At 43.1% G+C, this 17,722-nt stretch overlaps 1 protein-coding gene across 2 annotated transcripts; it reads left to right on the top strand.

The window, feature by feature from the left end:
• The first annotated feature begins 4,138 nt into the window (after nucleotides 1-4,138).
• LOC306666045 (HLA class II histocompatibility antigen, DO alpha chain) lies at nucleotides 4,139-17,357 on the top strand. 2 transcript variants are annotated; one of them, XM_079147856.1, is made up of 7 exons: nucleotides 4,139-4,351; nucleotides 5,374-5,448; nucleotides 12,952-13,067; nucleotides 14,138-14,386; nucleotides 14,713-14,994; nucleotides 15,088-15,223; nucleotides 15,416-17,357. In XM_079147856.1, exons 3-7 carry the CDS (start codon nucleotides 12,986-12,988, stop codon nucleotides 15,417-15,419), a joined length of 753 nt encoding a protein of 250 aa, XP_079003982.1. In that variant the 5' UTR covers nucleotides 4,139-4,351; nucleotides 5,374-5,448; nucleotides 12,952-12,985; the 3' UTR covers nucleotides 15,420-17,357. The 2 variants fall into 2 exon arrangements, with proteins under 2 accessions (XP_079003982.1, XP_079003981.1); XM_079147855.1 differs by lacking the exons at nucleotides 4,139-4,351; nucleotides 5,374-5,448 and having other exon boundaries at nucleotides 12,919-13,067.
• The last annotated feature ends 365 nt before the right edge of the window (nucleotides 17,358-17,722 follow it).

Genomic DNA, 17,722 nt, shown 5'->3' on the forward strand with positions numbered 1-17,722 from the left:
ATGACCTCATTTAACTTTAATTACCTATTTAAAGGCCCCATCTCCAAATACAGTCATGTTGGGGGTTAAGGCTAAAACACTGTACGAATTTGGGAGGGTGTGGGGGGCACGATTGCGTTCATAGCAGAGAGAGAGCTCCTGGAATAACTGAATTTGCAAATAATAATGACTGCACTTTGCAGAAGCTTGACCTAACACTATGGTTTCCTAACCATGGAACTATTCATATTTGGGACTGAATAATTGCGTGTAGTGGGGGCTGTCCCGTGCGTTGTGGGATGTGTAGCAGTGTCCTGGCTTCTACCCAGTAGATCCCAGTAGTACTCCCTTCCTCCCAGTGTGACAACCAAAAATGTTTGCTGACATTGCCAAACATCCCCTCTCGAGAATAATCACGCCCTTAGAGATTTCGCTTTAAGCACAGGGTTTCTTTAAGCAAAAACAAAACAGAAGGACAGATTTCTCCACGGTAACTCTACAAGTTGAACCCCGTGTGAGCTTTTGGAATTGTTCTGCTTGCCTCTCCCTGGTCACCCTGCCTGGAGTCACATGATTTTATTCCACGCATGGACACCTGGCCTGTTTCTTTCTGGGACCCATTCAGGTTGTTGGTAGCAATGTTTCCTTCTCAGTTGCCAGGACTGGCCTGACCCTTAGGCAAAGAGTTTGAGATTCTCTAGGGACTTCTGAGCCTGAATGGTCTCTTGGGAGCCTGCCTGGTCCACACTGTGCTGCAAATGGTGAGAGGGAAGATATACAGCTCAATGTGATGAAAGAAATTGCTTTGCTTATGAAATCCCCTATACAGGACTCTCCTTTGAGTCTGAAGTCCAGCTCAGGGTCACACTCCTTTTGCAGAGGACTAGCAATGGATTGCCATGGAATTTAACCAGCAATCAAGCCCTCCTGGGCAGCTTTAACCTTTTCTGTGGTCTTTGATTTTTCACAAGCTTATAACTTTCTAGCTCCCCCAAACCCCAACACAGTTAGGTTGTCTTTCAGAATGAAAGCTACATAAATGAAAGAAGTTTAGAAACTCAGAAACAACAACAGAGATAATTTCCACCAAGAAAGGAGGAGAACAGTTTGCTCACAAAACTTTCCAGGGAGCAAGACACAGCCTGCTGAGAAAGTGTGGAAGTGGTTTCAGGGAGGGGCTGCTGCTTTCTGAGGTAGTTTGCATGTGACAGGAAGTCGAAAGCAGAACCTGGGCAACTTCATGAAGGAGGTTTCTAGGGGGACTACTTACTTCTCCACTGACGACTTCCTCTATTCCCTAGCGAACCAATGGGCAGTGTGGATCTGGAAATGTCATTTGTGTCCGGCAGACTGAGTTCCCAGGAAGGGTCTGCAGATGACAGACTGGGGAATCGGCTTGAGTGGAAGGAGATTGGTTTTATTCTTATAAACTGCTTATTATCATCAAGGAAGCACCACATATAGGTAAAAACCAATGTTAAATGAACAAATATTTTGCTTTTGGGAGAGATCAAACATGTAAAACATTTGTGATTCCACAATAAATCTGCACAACTAAGAATATAAATATTTTATAATAGATTAGCTACCACACAAAGCTACTGAAATATTTTTTGATTTTTAATTGTGATCAGGTGGGGAGAGCCAAAGGAGAAAAGCGATTGTATGGAGATGGAAAGAATAGCCAAGATAAATCTTAGAGAAAGAAGAGATACTTAGCAAAATGAAATTTTGGCCCTGAGGAGTGGAAATTGTTTGATTTTACTCCCTATAAATGGTTTGAAGACCAGGTCACTGGATTAAAAGGGTCTGTATTGTATCTTAGTCCATTTTCTGTTGCTGTAACAGAATACCCGAGACCTGGTAATTTATAAAGGAAAAGCTTTTTTGGCTCCTGGTTCTGGAGGCTGGAAAGTTCAAGGGCACAATGTTGGGAAGAGCCTTGTGTTGTTTCAACTCATTGCAGAAAATGGAAGGGCAAGCGTGTACACAAGGAAGAAGCCAGCAGAGGAGCAGCCTTGCTTGGAACAATCTGCTATGTTTAGTAACTAATCCAGACTATGAGAGTAAGAACTCACTCCCACAAGAGTGTCACTAATCTCTCTTAATGATATAATCACCTGTTTTTATTTTAATTTTTCCTTTTTTTCTAGAACTGGGATTGAACCCAGAGCCTCATGCTTGCTACATTCCCAGCCCTTTTTAATTTTATCTTAAGACAGGCTCTTGCTAACTGGCTGTGGCTCACTTTGATCCTCCTGCCTCAGCCCTCCAAGTAGCTGGGACTACAGGTGTGCACCATTGTGCCTGGGTGGCTTTTTTGTGATGGCTGAAATACTCAAAGAGGGGTAGAAGTCCACGTGTTTCTGTGCAGCATACGGACATGTGTTCATGAAAATATTAATTTGCTAAAGGTCTTGCTTTTTCCCTTTCACACATCTTTGAATACTGCCTTACACCTATTCACCCAGAAATAGTCATTGTCTTTAGGGAAATTGGGATTTTTATCACAGAATTCCAAGGAGAAACAGTATTCCAAAACAGAGTACCGACAGCTGTGGCAAAGTTACAGTCCTGGAAGTCAGACATTGGCAAGAGAGGGGGGTTTCTGGAATCCTAGCAGGTTTGCTTCCTCCAGCTCCTTGGTGAGGAGTCATTCGAGACTGAGGCCAGCTCCTTTCTGGGTGGCCATTCATTGGCCGTTCCTGTGTCCTGAGATCTCGAAACCCCAGAGCTTTCCTTTTCACCCCTCTTTACCTCCACATAGCGGTCGGACCCACAGGCTCCTGTGGGATGCTTTAAACCTGGTTGGGCAAAGGTGGGCATTTTCCTTTGCTATCCCAATTGCACTCTCCATTTTTGTGAGACATTTGGGGAGATTAAAAAACTACCACCACTACCAATATTCTCCTTGCAAGTCTAACATCTGACAGACTGACTCTTCCTTTAAAAGCTACCATGAAGACAAAAGGAAAACTAAATTCATTAAAAACTGTCATAAATCTCCAAAAACTATAAAACCAACATAAATATAAAATGACAGAAACTTTAAAGTGTCAAGTTTCTGATAAATTGGTAAATTGGAAAGCCGATCATCTGGTGAATTCATTTCTGATTAGTTGGTCCTTTAGTGGACTGATTTTTAGTGAGTTTATCTTTAGTAAATTAACTTCCAGGGTGACCGTGGAGAGGGGCAGTAGGGTCACTGCCCTGATTGTTGGGCAAGGATCAGGCCACAGTCCCAGCAAGACCTAAGGGCTACACAGCAAAAACCCAGCCACACAGGGGTCTACGGGCAGGGTGAAGTGGCTGGGCTTCCTGCCCTTGCAGGGAGAATTGATCACAAATTGGACCAGCCGCAGAAGCTCTGGTGATTGATCAAGAGACGGCTGAGGCCAGTGACCAGGATGGCACTGGAAAAAGAGAACCATCAGAAAAGGGGAAAAAATGCCAGCCAGAGACAGTGTCCCAGAGCCATCGCATTCTGTAAGTTTACCCTCTGTCCCATCCAGACATCATTCCAAAAGGAGAAAAAGAGAAGAAACCTGAAAGACTCTGCCTTTTCCAAGAAAAAGATAAAAATTTTTAGAAATACTTCTTTAAATGGGAAGAGCTACATCTAGACCTAAATGTATAATTTAATATTTTAAAAAATGACAAAATGATCAGTGTAGCAGTGTAGGGGTTTTCTTATCATCACTGTTGCTCTCTGTGGTGTAATGAGAATATCTATCTATCTATATATATACACACATATATGTATATAAAAATACATATATATGTGTGTATATATATATATATATATATATATATATATATATATAAAATAGGAACTTTTTCACAGATTAAATTTTAGTTTAGTTTAGTTTAGTTTTGTTCTTTTTGGTACTGGAGATTTAACCCAAGGGTGCTTTACCACTGAGTCACATCCCTAACTTTTTGTTTTTTACCTTGAGACAGGATCTTTGCTAAGTTGCTGAGGCTGACTTTGAACATGAGGTCCCCCTGCCTCAGCCTTCTGAGCTGCTGGGATTACAGGTGGGCCACCGCTCCCTGCAGTGCGCAGATGAGTTTTAATGTTCAGATTTAAGATTATCTACAAATGAATAGAAATAGTATTTTTAGCTTAGAATTTTCGGTTTCTTCCTGGGAAGAAGAGATTGGGGGTCTGGAATTTAGAGAAGTGAGAAGATGGGAAGGGAAAGTTCCACGGGAAGTGAGCTTCTCCCAGCAGCACAGCGCAAGTCCGGAGTCTGCAAAGTGATGATGACAAATAACAAAACTGCTGTCGTAAGAACTTCCTCAAAATGACCACAATGGCGGACCCGGCGTAGGAGGCTGGAGCAGGTGAGACGTCAACCACCTAGCACAGGTAAGCAGGCACGCTCTTCTCTGTCCAAAGTTCAGAAATTTTGGGGAGAGTATTGGACCACTTGACTTCCTGCAGTTATGCGGGTTGGACACTTGAGATACTTAGTTACTATGGAAAGGATGACCTTAGGAAATTGAATACATGAGAACATGTATATTTCACATATACATAACGGGCTTTGTTCCTTTCACATCATATTTAGTTCTGTGTACAGATTTCCATGATAGGTTGAAATATCCGTGATGCTAGGAACCATAATGGTTGTCTCAGAGACTAGCAGAGTCCTTACAGCAAAATAAATTAAAATAGATACATATGTGCACATACCAAATAGTTGGGTCTAAGCTGGAGGATTAAAACATTGTGTGGTAAGATCGCCCTCTAGTGGAATATCTAGGTAACAACAGGAAAGTACCCCAAAACCTGGCAAGCTGGCGAGACTTGAAGAAGGAAAAAATAGGAGTGGTCAGTTGGTAGCCAACCAGGAGCAACACTGTTCAATAGAAATACAATGGTAGCCACATAATTCCATTTCAAAATTTCTAGTAGCCCCTTTAAAAAGTAATAAGAAACAGATCAAATTAATTTAATATATATTTCAAACCCCATAGATCCAAGATACTGTCAAACATTAATCAATGTACAAATTATTAATGAGATTTTACACACACACACACACACACACACACACACACACACACACTATCTTCAAATTCCAGTGTGTTATGCTTGTTGAACAACTTGACAACCACACGGCGAGTGTTCAAGAGTCACACATGGCTGGTGGCTACTGTATTGGACAGTTTAGCCCTGGAGGGAAGGGTTCTTCTGTTCCTCTCTGCATCCCCAGTGCAAGACACAGTGACCAAGACATAGTAGGTGTTCAATAAATATTGATTCAATGACTAATACACTTCTAACATTAGCTCAACTTGTCATGCTCCAGAGAACATGATAGATCCAACTTCACCTTGAAGTCAGCATTTGAGACAATTTAGAGTAACTAGTTTGTATATTTTCAGAAAGTAGATGCATTAGTTGGCCATCTGTTGAATCTGTTTGCCCCACAATTGGAAAGTCTCTCCACAGACTCACAGGTGTTCACTTTTTATTTTTAACTGCATTAATCTATTTTGTTTATTTGATAAAAAATTATTAAATATCTTCTTAGCATTTAAGGTGGGGAGGGGGGATTGCGCAGCACATATGTAATAAACCATGGCACCTTCTCACAAGGGCTCTCTCTCGAGAAGGGAACACAGGTCATATACTAATACTCAAGAAAATACTGGAGACCTTTGCTTTCTGTTGGGATAAACTGGCATACGGTTTTTGGTTCCCAGTTCTATAAAGCAATCTCGGAGAAACCACAGAGAGAAAACAGTAGAACACCAAGGGAGACTGAGAGGTGTTTTCCACTGATGGACAGGTGGGCGGCTGTGAGTGGGTAAAGATTCACTAGAGGCCCCTCCCAGTACTGGCCTTGGCAAGCATTGCTTCTTTCAGGCTGCAAAAGCAATGACAAGATCCTGGTTGCTTGTACAGCTTGGAGGGATGGGGAGAAAAGCAGGGCTGAAATCCTTGCTGGAGGAGGGAGAGAAGGGGACAGCCAGTCACAACTGCCTGCTGTAGTCACTCACTTCTACACTGTCCCAGCTACCAGCTCTGGAGCTGTGGGGGCTAAGATCAACAACAACAGCCCCTCCCAGTGCTCCTTATCCTGAAGTACTGACCTGGACCGTCATATGGTGAAATGCCACCAAAAGGGTGGTAATCTTGGTTTTGTGCTGGCCTAGGACTCCAGCCAGGCCTTCCTTCTCTTTAAACACATGACACTGACAGAGATGGGCCCTCAGGGGTCAAAATCACAAGACCTTTAGAGAATACTAACACTGGAAAAGAAAACCACCAAACAGGCCCATGTGTCCTCAAAAGAAGTGTTAGAAAATATAGACCTGCCATTTAAAATGGGCATAAAAAAACAAGAGAAGCTATTGTAAAATGAAAAATCACAGGACAACATAGGAAGAACAACATAGAAGTTCTAGGTGTGAAAAATATAATAGTCAAAATGAAAACCACATCAGTGGAATAAGTAGTGAGAGAGAGAAACTGAAAAACAAATGTGTAAATTGGAGAACTACACCAAAGAATTGTCCCAAATAGAAGAAGGAAGAAAAAAGAAATTGAAAATAAAGAGAGGGCTGGGGTTATGGCTCAGTGGTAGAGCACTTGCCCAGGATGCATAAGGCACTGGGTTCAATTCTCAGCACCACATATAAATAAAATAAAGGTCCACTGACAACTAAAAAAATATTTAAAAAATAAAATAAAGGTCAAGAGAAATGACTGGAGACATATACAAATGTGAGTGAGTTCCAAAAACAAAGAAAAATAAATAAAAACAGAAGAAAAGAGAGAAAAGAGATCAATTTCTTGTGTTAACAGATACAGAGGACTCACCCTACACACAGAGAAGGAAAACCCCACTTTATATACAATGTAGCAAAATTTTAAATTATCAAAGACTATGAGAAAATTCTAAAAGATTGCAGCATGAAATGCAGACTTCCTAACTGCAATACTGGATGTGGAAAAAAAAAAAAAGTTGGACTGACAATACTAAAATAGTAAAGAGAGCCATATGTGGTGTGCAGGCCTGTATCCCAGCTATTCTGGAGGCTGAGGCAGGAGGATTGAAAGTTGAGTTCAGCCTGGGCAATTTAATGAGACCTTGTCTCAAAATAAAAAATTAAAAGGACTGGGGGTATAACTCAGTGGTAGAGCATCCCTGGATTAAATCCCAAGTACTATAAATGAATAAATAAGTTTAAATTTAAACATATATTTTAAATATAAGTTTAAATATAATATTTAATATATGGGGATGTAACTCACTGGTGAAGCATCCTTGAGTTCGATCCCCAGTACTAGGTGGATGGGGAGAATTAAAGGAAAAAAACTTCAAACTTAGAATTTAATATACAATTAAACTTTTAACCTAACTTGATCATTATACATTATGAACATACATTGAATTATCACACACTGTACCCAATAAATATGTACAATTATTATGTGTTAATTAAAAATTCCTTAAAATGAGAGTATAAAAATATTCTCAAGTATACAAGGTTTCATAAGTTTCCTATACAAATGCCCATATTTAAAATATGTTTGGAAGCAATATTACAATCAAAGAAAACTTTCAGGAGTAAAATTGATTAAACACTTTACTGAAGAAGAGAGAAAGTATGGAAATGAATTTGAGAACATACTAAATTTCCTATCTGGTTAGACAGAAGATTGGGAAGGTATGGATAATAGAACAGCAACAAACTAAAAAGAAAACTTAAAATACGGAAGTATCAAAGTATTAGAAACAACTCCAAAAATGTCAATAATCACAATAAATATCATTGATGTGGGCAAAGGCAGTGCCAAGAGTTCACCAGACCATTATACCAACTGATATGCATGCTTCCAGCCCCTGTGAACCTTGGTGGGGTCATCGTTCACTTCTTGCCAGAATATAACAAAATGTGAGCAGAGATAGCTTGTAACTTCTGATCCAAAGCCTCAGGAATAGCTATGCCTTCCCTGGCCCCTCTGTTCTACCTCCAAGGCTAGAAGCAAAGTTCTTACAGATCCTGGAGGTGCAAGCTGGACTAGCCTGGGTGCATGAGGCACTTAGTGGAGGGGAGCTACAGAGCTACAATCTACCCTGAAGTGCACACGGGTTAAAAGTATAAACCTCAGTTTTGTTAAACCACTGAAACTTCAGGGTTTGTTTCAGAAGCAAGTTTACTCACTTTGACTGGTATATGGGTTGATTGAATCCCCAGCACAAGACAGAGATTATCAGTGTGAATTTAATTGTTTAACTATCAGTTTGAAAATGATCTCACTGATAAGCGGATGATGACACATATAGGGGGTGGGAAGGGGGCAAGAATGGAGGAAGGAGGGACTCTATAGAGGGATAAGAGGGGTGGGGGGGTGGGGATGAGAAAAAACATAACAGAATGAATCAAAAACTATTACCCTAGGTAAATGTATGATTACACAAATGGTATGCCTCTGCTTCATGTACAAACAGAGAAACAAGATGTATCCCATTTGTTTACAATAAAAATGAATTAAAAATAAATAAATAAATAAATAAATAATGTTGTTCCCATATTTAAAAAAAATTATCAGTTTGATTACAGGTACTTGCCTGTTATCCCAGCTGCTCCAGAGACTGAGGCAGGAGGATCATGAGTTCAGAGCCAACCTCCAAAAACTTAGCAAGGCCCTAGCTAACTTAGCAAGACCCTGTCCTAAAATAAAAAACAAAAAGGGCTGGGGATGTGGCCCAGTGTTTAAGCACTGCTGGGTTCAATTCCCTGTACCAAATCACAAATAACTAAATAAAAACAAAATTTGCCTTTTTAATATTTACAAGGGCTACATTTAAAGCTTAAGTGTGCAGAAAAAATAAAAACAAAAGGATAGAAAAAGATAAAGCAAACAAAAACTAACCCAAGAAAGCTATGTAGCTATATTATTATCAGACAAGACAGATTTTAAGATAGAATGACTGACAGGACAAATTAGGAAGACTCAGTTCGCCAAGACTATAATAATTCCCCAAAGGAAGCACCTCAACACCTAATCTCATAACCTAATTTTCCTAGAGGGAAAATTTGATTTTAAAAATAGAAACAAATTGAAAAGTTAGAAATTTAAATACAGCACTCTTAGTTACTTATAAGCCTGTCCCAAGAGAAGGAAAGATATGATAGATTTGAAGGACAAAATCAACATTTGCAATAAACATGCACATGTGTAAAATTCTGCATCCTACTAATTAAAGCAGATGTGAAACCTTTAAAAAAAATGATCACATGTTCAGTTGTTGGGGGTTTTCAGCCATGTCCCACGTGGATGAGAAAAGGGTTAACTGCTGGAGGACGATGTTGGCTGTAAATCAATCAATTACCCATAAACTTATCTAATCAATAAACACACAAGAGCCAGTACTCTTATTAAATGAGAAGGAGTGTGACAGGCCTGGCCAAACCAGATCTGGCCTCTAACAAGATGGAGTAGCCCACCACTCCTTTATTTACAGTCACACAGGTAAAGCGGGGCATGACGGGGAGGGCCTCCTCCGTGATGAACAGGATGAGGTGGAGTTAGGGGAGACATTTTCTTGGGAAACTATCATATAACCAGACCCAGACAGTGAACCACTCTCACACAGGGCCACATACCCCCTGGCAATCTGGACAGTCCTCCATGGCTGCCAGTTCCTGGGAGTCAGGTCTCAGTGTCCCATGGCTCAACCAAGTCTGATTCTGTGTAGATAAGGATGGCTTCCCCACACCTAGCCATAAAGCTAGCATCAATAAACATCAAAGAAGATGCATTATAAGGACAAGGTTCTTGGATTATCCTGTGGTTAAGTTTTAAGTTAGTAACAAAAAATTACACTTAAGAAATCTCCATATATTCTGAAATAAGAACACCCAACATCCAATAGTTACTAAACAAAGCAGCCACAGTCATGAGTTTTCCATGACTTACTCATCTATTGTCCCATTGTCCCAGGGCTCCAGCTCCTGCCCTACTGGAGAGGAGACGAAGGTTTGCAGGGATCTAACTAGGATGGAACTGAAGCAGTGAGTAGATTCATTCATTCATCCACACACAAATATCTAGAGTGCCCACTGTGTGCTGGGTATTATTCCAGACACTCAGGAATGGAAACAAAAAGAACTAGGTTAGGATCCCCATAAACTGTTCCCCCCACGCCAGTCCATTAGTAGCTGTCCTTTGGTTAATTTGGAGTCAGAATCCGTGGTTTGCTTCCCTCATGAGGAATCCCTTATACCTGGAGGAAAGGGCATTGGGCAATTGGAATCAGAATGTGGGCCACAGGCTGCCTGGGAATCACCAGTGAGCACGCTGAGAACAGAGGCTATTCTCATTCACGATGGAACCCAGGAACCTGTACTTTTTTGAATAGCAGATAAACTGAAGTAAGGTGTGGATTTTAATTTTTAATTAACACTTAATAATTATACATATTTATGAGGCAAGGTCTGATATTTTGATACATGTACGTAATGCATAATGATCAAGTCAGGATGGTTAGCAATCCATCACCTCAAACATTCATCATTTCTTTGTGTTGGAAACATTCAAAATCCTCACTGCTAGCTATTTTGAAATATGTACTTAATCATTGTCAGCCATAGTTATTTATTGTGTTATAGAACATTAAAAGTTATCTCTGGAGACCGAGTGGAGCGGGTGAGCCGAGTGGTTGTGTGATCGCGTCTTGGAAACCACTTGGAAGCACTTGCAGCATGGCTGACCAACTGACTGAAGAGCAGAGTGCAGAATTCAGAGAAGCTTTTTTTTTTTTTTCTTTAATATATTTAGTTGTTAGAGGAACACAATAGCTTTATTTTGTTTATTTAGTTTTTTTTTTTTTTTTTTTTAATGTGGTGCTGGAGATCGAACCCATTGCCTTGAGTGTTCTAGATAAGCACTCTACCACTGAGCCACAATCCCAGCCCCCAGAGAAGCTTTTTCACTATTTGACAAGGACGGTGATGGAGCTATAACAACAAAGGAATTGGGAACTGTAATGAGGTCTCTTGGGCAGAATCCCACAGAACATGGATTACGGGCCATGATCGATGAAGTAGATGTTGATGGTAATGGTACAATTGACTTCCCTGAATTTCTGACAATGATGGCGAAAAACATCAAAGACACAGACAGTGAAGAAGAAATTAGAGAAGCATTCCGTGTGTCTGATAAGGATGGCAATGGCTGTGTTAGGGCAGCAGAGCTTCGCCATGTGATGACAATCCTTGGAGAGAAGTTAACAGATGAAGGGGTTGATGAAATGATCAGGGAAGCAGATACTGATGGTGATGGTTGAGTAAATCGTAAAGTTTGTGCAAGGCAAGGTGAAGACGGCAAGGTGAAAACGTTGTGCAGAATGTGTTAAATTGCTTGTATGAAATCGTTTATTTGTCTTTTCTTTGCAACTTATCTGTAAAAGGTTTCCCCCCTGATGTAAAAAAAAAAAAAAAAATGCGCGTATGGTAATTAGGACTTTATTCCCCTATGTTTTCTTCCTTGTCTTACTGTCATTGTCCTGAATCCTTATTTCAGATAATTGATCAAGTAACACATTGCATGTTGCTACTCTGGATGTATCTAAGCCCTTCTGCACAACCAAACTTTAGGTGGAGTTGGTCAAATGAGGGAACCGCTGGGTTATGCCTTTTTTAAAAGTAGTTTTCTTTAGGAATGTCAGCATGTTGTTGTTGAAGAGTGGAGTTGTAACTCTGCATGGAACGTGTCAACAATATGTACTTAAAAGTTGCACTACTGCAAAACAGGTGTATTACCCAGGTACTCGTACACATTTTCTTGTACTGCTGGTCTTGTACCACAAACATTTTCTTTTATTGTTTCTTGCTTTTTAAACTTTGTTTAACCACTTAAAGAAAATCTGCTTATGGCACAATCTGACTCAAATCCATTCCAAGTTGTATATTTGTTTTCCAATAAAAAATTAAACAATTTTTAAAAGGTTATTTCTGTTATTCAACTGTAGCCCTGAATGATTATTACAATCATCCCTCTCCTTCCCCTCCCCCACCCTTCCCAGCCTCTGGGAACATCCATTCCACTCTCTACTTCTATGAGATTAGCCCTTTTGGCTTCCACATACGAGTGAGTGAATGTGGCATTTGTGGCATTTGTTTTTCTGTGCCTGACTTATTTCACTTAACATAATATCCTCTAGGTTCATCCCTGTTGCCTCAAATGACAGGATTCCATCTTTTTATGATTGAAAAATATTCCATTGTACATATACCACATTTTTTTTTTTATCCATCCATTGTTTTATCCAGTGTTGATGGACCCTGAAGTTCATCAGTTTATTTTTAAACTCCCCAGGTGCATATGTAGCCAGGTTTGGAACTACAGACTCAGGTGATTTCTCTGATCCCTCCAGGTTAAAAATCATTTACTGCAGAATCTTTGACAGAATCTTTGGCCTTTGGAGATTTGGTTAGATTTCTTTACCTGGATAGACAGGTAGTTCTATATTTTTATTATTACACTAAGTCTTTCAAATGCCTCCCACTGGCAGAGCCCAGCTAGGAAGCAAAGGCCAGGTGGATGTGGCCCACATGGCTCAGCATCTGGGCAGTATGGAGGGTGCTAAGGGACCAGGAGAGACAAAGGGAGATCACCAGCACCCTCCGCCCTCCTCACAACAATCTGTAGATGTTTCTGGCTTTGCTTTAGATGAAGCCATTACACATTCTTTCTTGGAGGAGTTAGTGGGTCCAGGCCTCTCATCCTCTCAAGCAGAAACTTCCTCTCAACTCCCCTGTGGACCTAGCCTCTGGCACAGGGACCCTGTAACTTCCTCTACCTTCTCTCCCGGGCTTTTTACTTCTTTACCCAGCAACAGCTACATGACCTCAGATAACTGCTCTGATTGGCTGCATATAGTAAGGTTCTCCCGCTAACTAGATTCTGTTTTATTTGCCTCCATTTCGTTCTTTTATGCCCCACAGATCGAGGCTTACTTGGTTAAAGCCCCAGAGGGCAATGGCCCTCCGTGCTGGGCTGGTCCTGGGACTGCACACCCTGCTAACCCTCCTCTGTCCCCAGAAAGCAGGGGCCATCAAGGGTGAGTGCTGAGGGCCCCGGGGGACAGAGGAGATTTAGGGAGACAACATAGAGGATGAGTGTTCCTGTCATTCTCTGGTTTGTGGGCAACTTCCTCCTCCTAGAAATCCCCAACCCTCCAGCCCAAGTCCCTCTCACCTCTATGGCACCATTGTAGACCTAGAAAATGTGCAGCTCAGTCTGCTGAGCAGGGTCTCCTTTGGGCTTTTTTTCATTCAGATTCTTCCCCATTCCTTCCTCCTTTCTGAGACCCCAACCTCCACCCAACTGCTGTCCAGCACCCTGGCTCTCTACGACTTCCTAGCTTGGAACATGTCCACTCTAGGCCAGCTCTGTTGCAGCACTTAGCACTCACTGTGTCTAGACATGGCTTTCCTTTGTCTTTATTTCCTTGGCCTGGCTTTGTGTTGGGCACACAGTACTCCCTCAGTGTCCAACAAATAACTGTAGAGTTCTAAGGAATCTTACCAATTAAGGCCTGTCCCCTAATTTCCAGGAAACTGCACTTAGTTATGGGACAAGACGGGTCCTCCATGATTCTCTGAGATGGAAAAGTTGGAACCTCAACCTTGAGCTCCTGTCCAGTGCTCCTTGCAATGCCTCGTGCTCTTTATTGATCCCCCTAGTCTCTGTGTCACAGATCTTAATTCTTGCTCCTGCCAGTCAGTGCCCATTTCCCTGACCCTCACCTACACTACACCCATGTAGTGAAGGCCCCACTTCTGCTCTTGTCCTTAACCATTGCCGCCCCAACTCCATCTCACACCCAGGACCTGACAGCATAACCAGAGCAAACGACTGGCTAAGATTTAACTTTAGAAAATCTAAGCATCTCCTCTTCCTAGTCTGTTCTGCTGGAATGTACCCATGGTGTGCTGGGCATGAATATGTTGTCTCTCTTCTTTCCTTCTGCAGCCCTTCCATTCCCCAAGGGCCAGCTCACTGTCAGAATAAGACTCTGTCCCCACATGACCCAGGATGGGGCTCAGGCTGAGACTCCACATATCATGTATCATGGATGAGGCTGATACCTTTTCTCCTTTCTCCTGGCCCTGTCCTCACCCAATACAGCTGACCACATGGGCTCCTATGGACCAGCCTTCTTCCAGTCTTATGGTTCCTCAGGCCAGTTCACCCATGAATTCGATGGGGACCAACTGTTCTCTGTGGACCTGAAGAATGGGGAGGTTGCGTGGCGACTGCCTGAATTTGGCGATTTCGCACACTTTGACCCACAGAATGGACTGGCCAGCATCGCCATGATCAGAGCCCATCTGGATGTCCTGGTGGAACGTTCCAATCACACCAGAGCCACCAGTGGTATCTGCCCTGCCCCCATCCAGCGAAGCAGGAAATAGAGAAGCTTCTCCCCCTTCCCTGGCCTCCCTCACTCTGGCACAAGTTCTCAGCCAGCCCCTTCCTTTCCCTGGAAGCTCTAGGTCTTCCCAGACCCCTCAGCCAGCATTCTCCCCCTCCCCATCCTCCCCTTACCCCGGTTTTCCTCCCCTCTGGCCCAGTGGCTACCATCCCAGGGCACCCCCTGCCTGCAGATGTCTAAGTGGGAAAAAGTGTCCCTTAATCCTAGTTCTAATAAGGCCCAGCTGTAAGGGATGAGCCTTTGAGATTCAGAGCTTCGTTCCTCTTAGTGTCTCCAAGGGTGACTGTGCTCCCCAAGTCTCGAGTGGAGCTGGGCGAGCCCAACATCCTCATCTGCATCGTGGACAACATCTTCCCTCCCGTGATCAACATCACCTGGCTGCGCAATGGTCGAACCATCACTGAGGGAGCAGCCCAGACCAGCTTCTACTCCCAGCCTGACCACTTGTTCCGCAAGTTCTCTTACCTGACCTTTGTGCCTTCAGCAGATGATGTCTACGACTGCAAGGTGGAGCACTGGGGCCTGGAGGGGCCGCTCCTCACACACTGGGGTACGGAGCCTCCCTCCAGCCCCCTGCTCAGGCCTGTTTCCTTCCCTCCAGAATCACTGTGCTGTGCCCCCTGACCCTTCCTTTCTCTCCCAGAGCCCCAGGTGCCAATCCCACCACCAGATACCACAGAGACCCTGATCTGTGCCCTGGGTCTGGCCACTGGCCTGATGGGCTTCCTCATGGGCACCATCCTCATCGTCACAGGGACATGCAAGTCCAGTGCTCCCAGGTGCAGAAACATTGGAGTCTGGGGATGGGGGCAGGACAGTTAGGGGGTGGGGACAGGAAATGAGATCTCTGTTGGGAGGGAACAGAACAGCAGGAGTGGGGTGAGGGAGTTTGGGGGAGGTGGGCACCCAAATATAGGAACCTAGAATGATGAGCTTGAACAGTCTTGGTCACATGGCGTTTGCTACTTTAGGTAACAACCCTTCTGAGAGAGACAGACTGTGGGAGACGCCGTATGGATTCCTCGCAGATTTCTTACAGCTTTTGCATCCTTGGCGCCTCAGTCTACGAAGCACATTCCCCTGTGCTAACTCTGAATGGCATCAACCTCTGTCTTAGAGGTCACCTCCTTTCTGACCTCAGCACTTATGCCTGTGGGGCACAGCCAGCTCCCCTTCCTACCCCAACACAAACACATATTCTTGCTCTGCCCAAAGCCCTGACAGGCAGCACTGAATTCTCCAATGGTGTTTTCTCTGTGTTCTCTTTAGTTCTTGACCAATGCTCCCAGGGTGTGAGGGATGCTGGGATCTGAAGAGGGAGTCTGAGTGACGACATATTGGTGGGAGTCATCCTCAGTCTGGTCCAGCTGTGTCTTGCTCCCTTTGGGCATTTCACAAGGGCATCATGAAATTTGCCTCCTGAATTCAGATTTTCCTGAGAGGGATACAGAGTATCCTATGCATTGCAAGTCCCTTAAAAAGTGACAGTTCTGAAGGGCACTGGGAGAGGAAAGGTTCCTGGGGATTCTGCCTATGTGGGAGTCCTCTGTATGTAGAGGAGCACAACTATGATCTACAATGTCATGTCCTTTTTCTACATTCCCTATAATCCCAGGCATGACAAAGAAGCACATAAGACTTAGATTAGAAGGCCACTTCCCTCCATGGGGTCAGTCATATTTGGTAGTGGGGTAGCAGAGTAGATCTGCAACACATCTGGTAAGAGGGGAGGGGCACTTCCAAACCTGAGCACTTCTAAACATGTGCCTGGGAGAGGTTAGTTAACTGTGAATGAAGTTAGAAACATAAAGAGATAAATAGCCATATAAGGTAGTTTGTGTCAAGGACTAAATAAGTGACACAGATTAGTGGTTTTCAAAATAGAATGCACTTAAGAGTCTTTAAAAAGTACAGGTAGATTAGTACCTACTGGATTAGCATCTCAGGGGTGGAGGAGCAGTGATAATGACTCTTTAATTTTTAACATGCTACAGATGGTTCTCATGCAGCCATCCTGGACTGGGCTGTGGGCCGTACAGGGGACCCCTTGATAGTCCATGCTACTGGAAGTCATTGGAGGGAGATCCTGAGGTCTGAGTTGGGCCCCAGGAAGGCTTTCTGGAGAACCTGGGTCTGTTAGGGTATCATAGCTGATCAAGTGAAAAGGCAAGATAGGGGTTTGTATTGTGAATATTTGGTCCTAGAAAAGAAAGACTCTAAGTGCTGATGGGGATATGACAGAGTTCTTAAAGGAGAAGTTGGGGGAAATCAATGACCAGAAGACTCTAGTGGAAGCATCTTAGTCAAGGATTTTGTTTGCCAGTAACAGAGACCCTCTTAAAGTGACCACATGCAATTAGAGTATACTTACCTTAAGGACACAGGGGTGGCACACAGAACCCAAAGGTGGGTTTAGCCAGGTCTCATGGGAACAGAACTCAGAACCGAAAAGCCAGCAGAACCTGGAGCAGCCCATTTCATGCTCTCACTGATCCATATGTTCTGCATGTGAGTCCCATTCTCTCTGTGGGCTGATGGTCCCTTTCAGCTGACACATTCACACTATAGCTCCTGGGTTTATCAAGTCAGCCCTCACCACCCACAGAGACTGTGTCTCCCTGTCACTTTTGCAAATTCTTGGAAAAGTAAATGACTGGCCAAACTTGGGGTAGATGTACATCCCAGTCCAATGTGTTTAGAGTAGGGGACAAAATCCTGCTGTGCAAATGTGCCCGTTAAGCCCCCACCTCAGAGATGACAGGTGTCCTCAGAGAAAGATTTGGCTGGTTCTCAGAAGACACCAGATTCTCTCCCAGCATTCCCTGATCTCTGCTGATCTTTTGCTTGAAAGTTCGTGCATCGTTGGAGAGTTGTTCTCTCATATGCCCTAATGCTTAATAAAGTCATTAAAATGTCTTTTGATCAAAAGGAGTATGACTTTTTTTTTACTATACACAAATTATCAGAACAATTCAAAATAATTTTGAACAATTTAAAATTTCTAAAAACAATTTAAAGTTTTTTAGGGAGGATGTCCACAGGAGGCGAAGGGAGCCAGGTGAGGCGTGTATGTCTGGAAATCCTGTCAGAAGTCACTGTGGACCCAGCAGGGAAGCAGGGCCATTGGGCCCTTGGCCCCAAAATGTTACCTCAGGCTCTTCCATTGGGGGCCTCAGTTTCTCCAATTATACAGTTAGGCAACGAAGGGAGGCTGAAGACGCCAGGGCGCGGCCTTCCTTAGTCCCTCCCTCTCACGGATGCTGTGGACTTCCGTATAT

Source organism: Sciurus vulgaris (genome assembly GCF_902686455.1).
Source record: "Sciurus vulgaris genome assembly, chromosome: 7".
Taxonomy (NCBI): domain Eukaryota; kingdom Metazoa; phylum Chordata; class Mammalia; order Rodentia; family Sciuridae; genus Sciurus; species Sciurus vulgaris.

Coding starts and splice junctions, on each gene's coding strand:
- LOC306666045 (XM_079147855.1), top strand. CDS start 12,941: ATGCCCCACAGATCGAGGCTTACTTGGTTAAAGCCCCAGAGGGCAATG. Junction 14,387..14,712: donor TCACACCAGAGCCACCAGTG/GTATCTGCCCTG, acceptor CGTTCCTCTTAG/TGTCTCCAAGGGTGACTGTG. Junction 14,995..15,087: donor GCCGCTCCTCACACACTGGG/GTACGGAGCCTC, acceptor TTTCTCTCCCAG/AGCCCCAGGTGCCAATCCCA.